A 12,869-nucleotide genomic window follows, 5' to 3' on the forward strand; every position below is an offset into this window, starting at 1 on the left:
TGAAGTTAAAACATTAAAAGATAATTTTTTATGATTTTAATTACATTTTTTAGGCCAGGTAACGTGGGCAAGGGGAGCCGGGGAAGCGGAGGGAGAGGGGAGTGGTGGAGGGGTGAGTGGGGTGGAGGAGAGAGCGCGGTGGAGGGGTGAGAGGGTGGAGGGGTGAGTGGGTAGTGGGGGGAGGAGAAAGCAGGTGGGGAGGAGGGAGCAGGTGGGGAGGGGAGAGAGGGTGGAGCGGGAGAGAGGGTGAAGCGGGAGTGGGTGGATAGGTGAGCGGGGGAGGATGGAGCGGGGAGGGAGGGGAGAGCAGGCGGAGGAGGGAGTGAGGGGAGAGCGGGGGGTGGAGGGAGCGGGTGGTGACCGACCTGTCCACGGCGAGGCTCTGCTGCCTCTGCTGGCTGCGCAGGGACAGCAGGTAGGACTTCTGGCAGTCGAGGTGCAGGTGGTGGCCGCACGTCTGCAGGTGCACGCCGCCGTCCCAGCCCAGGTTCACCGACACCACGCACGACGCCTGCCGCGCACACACACACACGCTCGTCCTCCTCGTCCTCCTCGTCCTCCTCGGGGCCTTACCCACACGTCACTTCCCGACACACGGACCGACAGAGAGAGTAGTCGCAAGTAGACGTAAGATAGTTAATCACATGTTTCAACAATTACAACTAGCAAAAAGTGTACGTCAATAATGATTTTTTTTTTGTTTCAAAGGACAAGAAAAAATAAACAATTCAAAAGAGTAATAAAAATTTAGAAAATTGATACCGTATTATCATAAAATAGGACGATGTAAGAGAGCTGTCGGATGTAAGTAAAGGAGTTTTTCTGAATTTCAATTTGGTAAAGCTTAAATTTGTTACTTTTGATATATAAGAAATATTTAAGTCAAATATCCAATGCAAGGATGGCCACCTCTCAGCCACTGTGTATTTGACAAAAAAAAGCAATAAGGAACTCACGGTAGTTACCAGGAATCACGAAATAAAAAGGTTTATATTCATAAATAATCCTGATGACATTGCAGTGAACCAAGAGTAAAGAGACTCACGCTGTCGAAGTAGCGGGTCATCTCCTCCATGCGCTGGTCCATGACGGCCCCCAGGTTGTCCTCCCTGGGGCCCGAGCGCTCGTCGCTGACCGGCAGGTCCGCGGGCTCCGGGCTCCTCCGCTTGTGAGCCAGCACGCTCGTCGACTGCACACACACCATTCCACATTCCACAGTCTCCTTCCCAGTACTTACCCAAACATCACGCAACTGAATATAATGTGAAAACAAACTTTTTGGTTACGTTTTTATGTAAAAGATTTTTGAAGTGGAAATCACATTTCAGATACCTGAAAATATTTCTTGAAAATTATTTAAATCAATAAATATATTCCATATTTACTATTTATTAAATATTTACATGTAAACACAATTTTCACTTTGCTTAAAATAAAATTTTCGCACAGGCCTAATGGCCGATACCTTCTCCAATACCTCTGTTCTGTTCTGTCGTGTTTACACTGCCAACGACTTTGCTGCAATACTTATATCAGTATCATCAATACTGAATTACTTGGGGGGAAATGGGGGCATAACTTACTTAGCGCACTTACGCGAGTATAAAAAATTACCCTGAAAACTCCACTAACAGACATGTCATTGCTTTCCCAAGACACAAATAACTGCTTTTTATTACATAATATCCATAATGGTACCAAACAAATATCTTAACACTGTCACATCAATGTAATTTATGGGGACTCCGAAAACAATTTCTATTAAAGACAGTTTTGTATTAACAGGTTTTTTAATTAATGAGGATTCACTGCAATTATTAGTTCAACAAAATACTGAAAATAACGATTGCTCAGCCTTTGTAGTAATTTTTTGCGGATAAAACTTCCGGCAAGAGAATATTGCGGGCAGAGAAAGACAAACTTGCCTGGACTAGAACCACCAGCCCCATGGGCCTGTCCTCCGTGCTGGGCGTCGTCTGGTTGCAGATCACGCAGTCGTACTCCTTCTTGCTGACCGTCAGCGTGGAGCCCTCCTCCTCGTTCCAGTCCATGGTCGACAGCCCCTCCTCGTCTGTGGGGCAGCGTCCGGGGTCAGCGCACTCCGCAGGCAAGTCCCCCCGGGCAAGGACCGTGGCGGTTCCTCACCCCGGGCCTTTTCGTCTTGTACTCGCTCGGTCGACTGGCCCGTCGTTCCAACAACTTTAACTCGCAACGCAACTGTCTTGACTGTGTTACACCTACCGTTTCCATTTGTTCACTCCTTTACCTCTTCCTTTCTAGCCACTTCATTATATTTATTTATAAAAAAAAAAAGCTTTACTAAATACAACCAAAGTTTAATTTAAATTACATATTTAAATTTAATAAAACAATAAAAAAGAAATAGCTGGTCATGGGGAGTGTCAACAGAAGTGAAAACTTAAAACTTTGTTTTTAAATGTGTAATATGACATCATTTCTACGTCAAATGTACATAAGAAAATAATTTTGGTATTATATCAGTACAATGTCAGAATTATATCATTTATCCTGACATCATTTTTTAGTCACAACAGATGTCAGTGGTATGTAAAAATTACGTAAAAATTCATTACCTTTCATAATAGTGTATATATGTGTAAACATGTACACAGGCCACTGCGATTCGCCAGTCTGGTGCAACACGTCACTAGCATGTCGGTGACGCGAACCCATAAGTTTTGCCCCTACCAAAAATCGTTCAACGCGGCTAAAGAAGTTTTCACTTCAAAATTAATTTCAGATGTAAGTTTGTGGGTTTCAACTATAAACAATTTTTGAGGCGTACCTCATATTGGTTCAAATTGGGGGTGCCGCAGAAAACAATCCGTAATTTAGGAAGCCACCGTAAACTGGTGAAAATTATTTCCTGAAAGCTTGGTTTCAAACGCAATGTTGGCTATTTCATTTTCTTTTTGATAATATTATTTCTAGGCTTATCCTGTTAATAAACTATAAGAGCTCGTTTGCATTTTATATCTTCTCTAAAACTTTATCAACAGAAATCTTATAATGGTAAAAAGTCACATGTGTTCAAAATTATAATAATTTGCATCACACTTTACAGCTTTTAAATATAGTTTAGTAAATAAGGTGACAACATTTTTGACCCAACAACAAATGCTAGTGTACTATCGGAATAAATTTACAGATGGAATAAATTTACATAAAATTAAATACCTAAGATGGCATTGTGTTCAATGTTGAAAATTACAAAATTCATCTCACTTCAACAACGTGCAAAACTTACAATACAGTGGAACAATAAAGAAATTTAGGGCGACAAGAAATTTGGAATTTGTACTTGTAGTATAAAAAGTAAACACATACAAACTTAAAAAAAAATAATTTGGAAATAAGTCAAAGTATAGAATAAACTATGTGTTACAAATTTCTTCATTAAATTTTAGTTGTGCATGATGGTCATAAAGATAGTGTTATCAATTTTTTTTTGCACTTTATTGCATTTTAACAACTTGTCCTGGTTCACTTGCAAACTATTAAAAATAAATTTTACTATGTCATAATTGTTGAAATTTCAGGCTCAACATGCAGCATGTAATTAAACAATTAGAAAAGCTACCATATGCTGCACAAGCTTATGGCTTTGATTGAAATATAATATTGCAGTGTTGGACGATAGTTAAGCCAAGTAAGATGACGGTACCTGCTTAGAACTTTTCAAGAGTAGACAAATTACTTTAAATTGATACTCACATTGATTTATTACCACAAAACTGCCTAGAGTAAATTAAGGTCCCTGAAATAACATATCTTTAGAAAACCACCCTACTTAAAAAGTTGTAGTTTATTTTATCTCTTTAATTATGTTACAGAATAGAAAACAAAATATTCTACGCAACACTACATTATATATATGTACTTTGTTATATAAAAAATATTCTGTTTAGAGTTTTCTAATTTACAGTACTTTCAAACTTATTTTCTGCACACTTTAAAAAGTGTGTAAAACAGTTAAATCTTTAACAGGTATTAATCCACGAGTGTTTTAATGACCCATGTGTGTTACATCATTACAGATGGTAACACACAAAAACAAAAGCAAATTTTATAATAGACACAAAAAGGGTCCAGACAGGCCACACAACTCTCCCCCTCTCATAAACCCCTCCTATTCCTTATAATGGCAGAAGATAATTATGTTCCACAGAAAACACTCGCCTGTCTCCATCGCCTTCTCCCAGAACTGCTTCTGTTTGGTCGCAAACTCTGCCATCAACTTCTCTTGCCTTTCTCTCGCCCTTCTCCTCCTGTCCTCTCTCTCCTTCTCTTCCCGTTCTTTCTGCTTCTCCTCCGATTCCTCCTGCTTCCGAGGCCAAAGGCTGTTTCTTGTTTCTATGATGTTATCCCTGCGGACAAAAAAATAACTTGCGCTGTAGGCCGATGTACACTAAAATACTGGTACAAATTAAGTTTGCATACCTAAACTAGAAACCATTTTAAAAAAAGCCAAGAAGGAAAAAATCTAGTAAAAATGCTGATCACAACCCTTTCCAAATGTTCTTAGTCCCAAGACCGGCAGTTGAAAAGTTTAAGATAAAACTTTAAGAACGAGCACAGATATAAAATGTCACTGGTGATATCGCTAAATTAAATCGTAAAATACGAAAACGTGGATTAGTTTCGTGTATAAGAGGTCTAGAAGTGCAAAAGCTTTTAGGACGACTTAGGGTGCATCATAGGCCCTGTTGCCCTTCTGCAGAAGGCTTACATCAATCACATTAACATTTTAGGAATAGGTAGTAGTAAGATAACCATCGAATGCAAGTTAACTAAAAGCTGATTCACTTCAAACTGCATATCCAGAATTTAACTACAATTTTTATTTGCCGCGGTAACAAAATAATTTATACTACAAATCTGTGGAATTAAATTTATAATCTTAACGTATGTTAATATACATCCAACACATATTTTGCTTAAAACACGGTATCTAGAAGTAACAGGTTGATTTTTGATTCCGAAAACTGTCTTATTCCCTGCGCTGGTGAGGGTTTATAGTTACAACTAAGCATGTTGACATAGGCTAGGTGTAAGTAGAAACATCTGGATCAGAATAATTTGGCGAATATCCTGGTTTCACAAACACGTACATCAGTGAAAAATCGGCCCACGGCCCACCCCGGGCCGCCGGTGACGTACCGGCACAGGGAGTCCAGGCTCGCCACCCTCTGCAGCAGCCGGGCCACGAAGTACTGGCCGTCGCCTATCCTCGAGTCGGAGTGGCAGTCCGCGGGGCCCGCGCCCGCGTCCAGGTCGAACGGCACGTAGCTGTCGGGGACGCCCGACAGGTGCGAGTGCAGCTTCAGCAGCAGCGATATGATGCTCTCGTTCACCTCCACCTTGTCCGGCTCGGAGGCCGCTCCCCCGCTCTGCCGGGCAACACCGACAATCCCCCACCCTCGTTGCTGCAGGCTGTCGTCACTGCATGCCACTCTCTATTCGTCTGCTCGGTCCACAAAATATAAAAACCAGGGCTGTTCCGATACCCCATACCGATAACGATATTCGGTTCTTGGCCAATACCAAGGTATCGGCACAGATATTGGAGGCAAATAAAAAATAAAAAAAAACACTCAAAACTTATATTTTTTTAAATACACACTTAGATTGTTTATTTGTCATAATTTTAATGATATGTTTATTAAAGACAGTACGAGAATTGAAAAACCCGAGTTGAGTCGAGTGAGTAGCTGAAGCTCGTCTCAACTTGAAAGTCAAGTACATTGTGCTCGACAGGACGAGACTCTATTTTTGCAAACCTTTCACAACGTTTTTTCATATTTACATTTGCCCAGTTTTCTTCAACGTTCAGCTATGTTTACAAAATCACACTGCCCGAAAAAAAACATAAAACTTTTATTCCGCTCTTTGTGTTTCAGAACACTGGAAAAGATAGCTATTTTGGAATGGCCTGCTGTATGAAAAAAAAAATTACATAAAAAAAATACTTTCACAGTCTGGATGAAGGCAGACTGGTGCATGACATCTTCCCCTCAAATCACTACCCATGAGAAATTTCCATGACTTTTCCAGGATATTCCCTGACACTCTAGAACAAGGACACCCTGCCACAGCTGGCCTAGTTCTCTCTCTGCTTTCTCCATTGTTAACTTTACCTCGAAACTCGAATATGCTATTTTATATTGTGTATGACCATGCGATAATCAACACCTGAACAACGGAAATGCTTTCACAGAGTCTGGGCGAAGGCAGACTGGTGCATGACATCTTTAACCTCATTATATTACTTACTGCCCATGGGCAATTTCCACGACTTTCCCAGGATTTCCAGCACGTTCCCCAGTGTCGACCGAACTCACCGTGACCTGGCGCCGGGCGTGGAGCTTGCGCGGCGGGGCCGACACCGAGGGCACCACCTCCTTCTTGCGGGCCAGGGACACCGCCATGCCGCCGCCGACCGGGACCATGACGGTGGAGGAGGAGGGGGCGGAGGGCGGCAGCGCGGGCAGGCCGGCCTGGCTGGTGCTGGGGCCTGCAGGACACACGCGACACCCGTGGATAGAGGGAGCGTGTGACGGATGAGGAGAGGGAAGAAACGCAAGTGCAAACGAGAAGACGAGGGACGAGAACGGGAATTTTTTTCCTTGAAATAACACAATAATGTTTGAAAATTTGTAACCTCAAATATATACCAATTCTGTGTCCATCAGGAAATTTTTTTCACACCTGAAATTTTTTACCAAAACCAAAATTACACCACGTCGCCCAGATCTTCTGTATACGTACATGATTATCGTGCACATGTAGCACAAGTTGAAATATTTTCCATATTATATTCCAGCCTTACTGTAATTTATCTTTTCCTTCATACTGACACAGTTCTGGGAAAATAAATTGAAAGCCAGATGCAGAAAAATTTTATTCCGAACTCAGCAATAATTTAGATCTTAAAAGAAAACTTCTGCGTTACAAATTTTTTCACCGCTCGTGCAAAGTCGGACACCACAGCTAGTGCTTCTACGCACGTGGTCGAGATGCAGTTACAACACACGATGACGTGTGTGGGGGAACCGGCATGTAAGGACGCACGAACCTGGCACGGACTCGGCCAGGACGATCTCGTAGCCCTCGGACGCAGGCGGGGGAGCCTGGTACGGGGACGCCATCGGCAGGGCCGGCTGGGTCGTCGCTGGGCCTGGACGGCACACAACACCGTGAGGGATCACAACACTTATTTATTCATTTATTTAATTTGTAACATGCCACACCAACAGCACAAGGCTCCAACGGTGGACACACAACATTTAGGTCACGTACAAAACAATTACAAGAACAAAATAAATAGTAAGACAAGAATACAAGACGACACAACACAACATACAAATATCCATATGAATTACTTAAATTCAAATAATTATTTAAACTTACAAAAAGTTTCATGACTTGAGCTGGCACACACACACATTCACGAGTACAACCAAATAACAAGCAGGTAAATATTTCCGAATCATTATCTAATTTCAATTATAATTTTTATTTTCATTTTGGCCAAGACATATTGGTAATCAATATCAAATAAGCTAATTTTTTGGTCCTGTAGGTGTGGGAAATATGCCACAGAGTAGACAATCCGGCCACGGATATTCGACAGTCGACTGTACGTACCATTTATGTTGCATTACATTTTACAGCCTGTAAGCATTGTTTCATTAACACTGCAGTTAAATAATTATTTACAAAATTGTAATCATTCAGGTTCCATCAATGCAAAATTACCATGTTCAGCTTGTATCAAATCAACAACCCAATGCAACATTTCAGCAACTTTGTTGTGGTACAATTATTATTTATAAATATATATTAATGAACACCAAAAAAATTCATCAACATTGTGGCTGTCACAATTAAGCATCTCGACAAGTGGACATAAAAAGGCATGTCCCTCTATCATTGTCAAGATTTTGTTTCATGTTCTTGTGCAGGATGCTGAATTATAACTTTAAAGTCAACTTCTTTGTTTGAAGTTCATAACTTGATAAGCCAGATGGTTTTGTAAAGAACTTTTGTAACAAAAAAAAGTTCATTTTTTTTATGTACATGATACTTTTAAAATGATAGCATACTATTTAGAAAGTTATACAATCCGTTTATTGTATGACATTTAACGACACACAGACCTTGGAGCAGGATACTCAAAGTGATAATAAGGTGTACATACATTAAGGTGTTGTATGAGTAACATCCTGGAGGCCGTATTTCTTCAGACCTCGTAACCCCAGGCTCTAATACAAACCTTTAAATGACTAAATAGAATCACAATTTATTTACATAAAAATAATATATTTATGTTACGTAATAACACTTTTACACCAAAAAAATGAAAATTAATGGGGATAGTTTCTCAAATTTCTTAGAAAGCTACGATTTTGTATTTTTGCTGCCGTTTAAATTGAATCACTAATACGACTGAAGTTTATAGTTTATACATGGTTTCATCACTTCAAAATTTTTTGAGATGATTAACGAGCAATTTATATTTAAATCCTAGCATAAACTAGTGTGTTACAGAGTTTTTGTGCGTAGCCTTTGAGTTCGGGAATGGTCTCTTTCCCTAGCTTTTATTCCGAGTTTCGGGATCCCGTCCAACTAAGAGCCCGTCTACAATAGTCCGAACCTGTGCGTGGTCCGTGTCCTTATCCGAATGTGAGTGACGTCACATTGTCTCACCGAAAACTGCCCTGTCCACAATTGCGTTGTCCGATGTCCGAATGTATTGATTTCTAAAGTTGTCACCAGAGCGCAGTAAATGTGCCAAACCAAATGTTTTTGTTTACTGTTTTAATGATTTGTAGTTTGAGATTGAACTTTTGAAAGTTGTGGGAGTTCAATTTTATATATTTATTCAGTAAGGCAAAGTGGCAAAGTGGCAAATGTAAGTGCTAAAAAATGAACTCATATCACAGCAATCGCCCAGCACTAATTTAAATGTCGTCGTGCTCTTCTTGACTTACAACACCTTACATTTCCTTCAATAACAAAAACAAACACCACGTTTTCAAACAGGAACCGGAAATTCAAATATCGTGAGTGTTCTGTTCTTTTTCTGTGTCAGAAGTACACAGGTTGGGACAAAAAGTTCAAATCGACGGATGTCTTCGGACCAGGTGGGTCCGGACCTTCGCCCACTTGACGCATGACGTCAGAGGGTCACGTGGACCAATCAGCGACGAGTGTCCTCCGGACATTGCCATTGTAGACGGGGCCTTAAATCACAAGTTCCCCCGCACAGTCCGGGATGCTGTACCTTCGGCGGTGGCCATGCTGGTGAGCACGTCCAGGGCCAATATCTCCTGCTCCTGCAGCACCATGGCGTGCTGCTCCCCGCCGCCGGCCGCCTCCAGGGCCAGCACGGGGCCCGGGCCGGGGCCCTCGCCCTGCTCCAGCATCAGCATGCTGCCCGCCTCGGGCCGCAGGGGGCCGTCCATCTCCCACTCCCCCTCGCCTGCAACAACCCACGTCTCACGTTCCGTCCTGGCCTGCCCCAAGCCCCACGCTCCACGCTCCAGCACCCCTTGATTCACAGCTTTTAAAACGTACAAGTTCTTCACTCTTTCAGAGAATTTATTAAATACAAAAATAAACGAACGAATGGACGAATGAATGAATGAATGAATGAATGAATGAATGAATGAATGAATGAATGAATGAACAGCAGTGTCCTTCTTCTGTAGCAGCGAGTCCCATTATTTAATAGCCGCATCTCGGAATGAATGAATGAATGAACGAATGAATGAATTAACAGCAGTTTCCTTCTTCTGTAGCAGTGAGTCCCAATATTTATCCCAAAAAAAAAACACATTTCAAAACACAAAATAACGTAACATGGAGACCAAGCCAATATCAGCTGATGGCAAGTCTCGTACGGGGCTTCCGTGTATCAAAGGGGCAGCACTTATCGGCTTATTAAAGTGCAATAAATAAAGTAAAGTCGGCTTATGGACGATAATTTTATGTGATGATGTCATAAGAAAACATCGATGAAAAATTGTATACTTTTAAACTTTCACATATTATTTACAGTTTTTGCAAGTTTTAATTTAAATAATTTGTTTAAATATAATCACGAACAATCAGTTAAAAAGCCCGCCTTAACCTGTTTGATATTATAGAAGATTTTCTCGCACGGTGGTTGGCCGGTTCTTGCACGCTCGGCTCAGGCGGAACGTGACAATGAGTCATGCTTTTTCGTGCGTGCAGCCGGCGTTCATCGATTTATAAGACGTTATCACGTCGAAAATAAACGAATGAAAAAATTTATGAATGAATGAATGAATTAACAGCAGTGTCCTTCTGTAGCAGCGAGTCTCATTATTTAACAGCCGCACCTCGTATTGTCCCGCGAGTTGAAGCAAAATGGATAACTTAAAAAATTTTAATTTTACGAAGTAAGTTTCCCAAAACAATACATTTCAAAATACAAAATAATTAAACATGGAGCACAAGCCACTATCAGCTGATGTCAAATGTTACATCCTAGACAGCACGGATAAATCCTAAATGAACCCAACCAGAAAGAAAACTATAACACAGGTTAACACAGTAACCTGACGATGCCGAGAAAATTGCAACAAGAGACAAGCACCCTGGGGAACAGAGTGATGCACAGATGAACACAAAAATTAAAATAAACATTTGACATAAAAATTATATATGCTTGATCTACACGTGTTAATGTACTTATATTAGCTGTCTAATCTTGAGACGTAAAACAGCATAACACTCTTTCCTATTGCAAGAAACATTCACAGAAAGTGACGAAAATAAAACTACACAAGTTATTTCACCCAAAATCAGTTCTAAATGAAAATAATATCAAGTGAAAAATGACCAAACTCTAAAACTACCTAGACCGTAAACACTTAAAAAAAAAATTTCAAACTTACTGTCGGAACTGTTGTACAAGGCCGCAGGATCGAAGTCTATCTTCACAACGTTGATGACCGTGCGCAGATTATCAGACAGCCAATCCGACTTGTACCACGTGGTTAGATCTTTGTCCTTGATTTCTCTGGACTCAAACTGCGAAGACTTGCACACCTGCGAAGGGAAACATGGCAATCCCACTGCGGTCAACGTGAATTACTAAAGCTTCTCAGTAAAATATATACGAATGTATGTCATGAACCGCTTTACTAACTAAACCGCTTATAACAAAACAGTTTGCCAAGTCCCAGTTAAAACTGTATGTATCCATCACTTCTATCAGACAAGAATATTTACAGTGAATGGAGGGAAATGGGTAGGATGTTTTTTGTATTTCAAACTTATAGGTTGCCTGTAAAATCTGTTTACGGACAATAATTTTACGTGATAACGTCATAAGTAAACATTGATGAAAAAATGCATACATTTTAATTTTCAAATATTATTTACAGTTTTTGCAATTTTAATTTGAAATTTGTTTCAATATAATCACAAACAATTAGTTAAAAAAAAAAAATAAACTGAAATCAAATCAATGCCAATAAAATGTTAATTTGAAATGACGAAAGTGGGTGGACAAATAAATAATTTTTTTTTTTAAATTGCTGCTTTTTAAAAAGCCCGCCTTAACCTGTTTGATATTACAGAAGATTTTCTCGCACGGTGGTTGGGCCGGGTACTGCACGCTCAGCTCAGGCGGAACGTGACGAGTCATGCTTTTTTCGTGCGTGCAGCCGGAGTTCATCGATTCATAGGACGTTATCATGTCAAAATAGAAACGTTGCTATTCACTTGTTTTTTTTTTATCGTAGAATTTACACCGTGCATTTGTATTAAAAAGTGTAACTTTATAGTAGTACAACTATCATTTGATACTATATGTTATAATTTATAGTCAAAAACAAAAATAATTATGTACTACAACATGTTATTTGTTTTGACAGATTAATTATTATTTATAATATATTTATTTTGTTTGCTCTATGTCTAATATGTGATTTATTTTCAGAAACGGTAAATTATTTTTATGTATATCTATGAGAATGTGACTATGGATTTTTCTGGACTATTTGAAATTATGTATTTTTGGGACCCCTCTAAGGACGAAATGAACTTTAAGACGGTAAACGGCAAAGTTAACGCCGTTATTTTGTAATATAAATTATTGTTTCAATAATTTTTTATTTTAATTTTATGTGAAATTTTGTAATCCGCTCTATTGTTGCGTGCGGATTTCACGTTTTATTAAGTATTTAATGTAACTGATTTTGGTTTTCGGCCAATCACGGTCCGCCATTTGAAAGTTAAGTTAACTGGCTTAATTTAAGAAGCTAGTAGGAAAAAGAGTTCTATAATGGCCAGCTAAGAAAGCTGAAGCTTGTGACGTCAGCGATAATAAATCCTACAATTTAGCTAATGAGCGATAGGTAGGGGCAGGAAATTTTCGCGAAAAAATCTGAACGCCTACTAGACTGCAAATAGGTATACCCACACCAGCGGTTATCTTCCTTGTGATTGGCGGCCGTCAGCGAGAGAAGTCGTTGCCTTGTTTGCGCGAGCCACTAAGGACGAGTTTGCTTCCACACTGAATTAGTGTGATTGGTTGTTGTGACAATCAATATGCACCCCAAAGTAACTCACCCAATCACGAAACACGGACGATGCTACAGTGTTTTAACTTCCAGCTACTCTCGGGATCTTTTAGCGAAATTTTCATGGCCCTAGCGATAGGCATCCCGGAACGAGGATGATTAATTATGTAATCTAGGGAGTCTATAACATAATTTAGGATTTATCTAAAAAGATAAATGACATCAGGAGTGTAGAACGTGAGTAATTAAAAGTGCCAAAAATTTGTTTCCTCCACTTATGCACATTGTCAC

At 40.0% G+C, this 12,869-nt stretch overlaps 1 protein-coding gene across 2 annotated transcripts in view; it reads right to left on the reverse strand.

Moving 5' to 3' along the window:
* Positions 1-12,869, reverse strand: part of LOC134537041 (E3 ubiquitin-protein ligase Ubr3) — a 115,925-nt gene that overhangs the window by 15,887 nt on the left and 87,169 nt on the right. For both annotated transcript variants that reach the window (XR_010075917.1, XM_063377258.1), the window contains exons 16-24: positions 10,947-11,100; positions 9,308-9,505; positions 7,097-7,198; positions 6,363-6,535; positions 5,182-5,411; positions 4,201-4,388; positions 1,926-2,071; positions 1,046-1,189; positions 366-511 (exon numbers count right to left, since the gene is read on the reverse strand). Coding sequence is in view for 1 of the 2 variants with exons in the window: in XM_063377258.1 (XP_063233328.1) it covers positions 366-511; positions 1,046-1,189; positions 1,926-2,071; positions 4,201-4,388; positions 5,182-5,411; positions 6,363-6,535; positions 7,097-7,198; positions 9,308-9,505; positions 10,947-11,100 (1,481 nt within the window). In the remaining variant the exon portion in view is untranslated. The remainder of the gene's footprint in view (positions 1-365; positions 512-1,045; positions 1,190-1,925; positions 2,072-4,200; positions 4,389-5,181; positions 5,412-6,362; positions 6,536-7,096; positions 7,199-9,307; positions 9,506-10,946; positions 11,101-12,869) is intronic.

The sequence above is a fragment of the Bacillus rossius genome, chromosome 11 (genome assembly GCF_032445375.1).
Source record: "Bacillus rossius redtenbacheri isolate Brsri chromosome 11, Brsri_v3, whole genome shotgun sequence".
NCBI lineage: Eukaryota > Metazoa > Arthropoda > Insecta > Phasmatodea > Bacillidae > Bacillus > Bacillus rossius.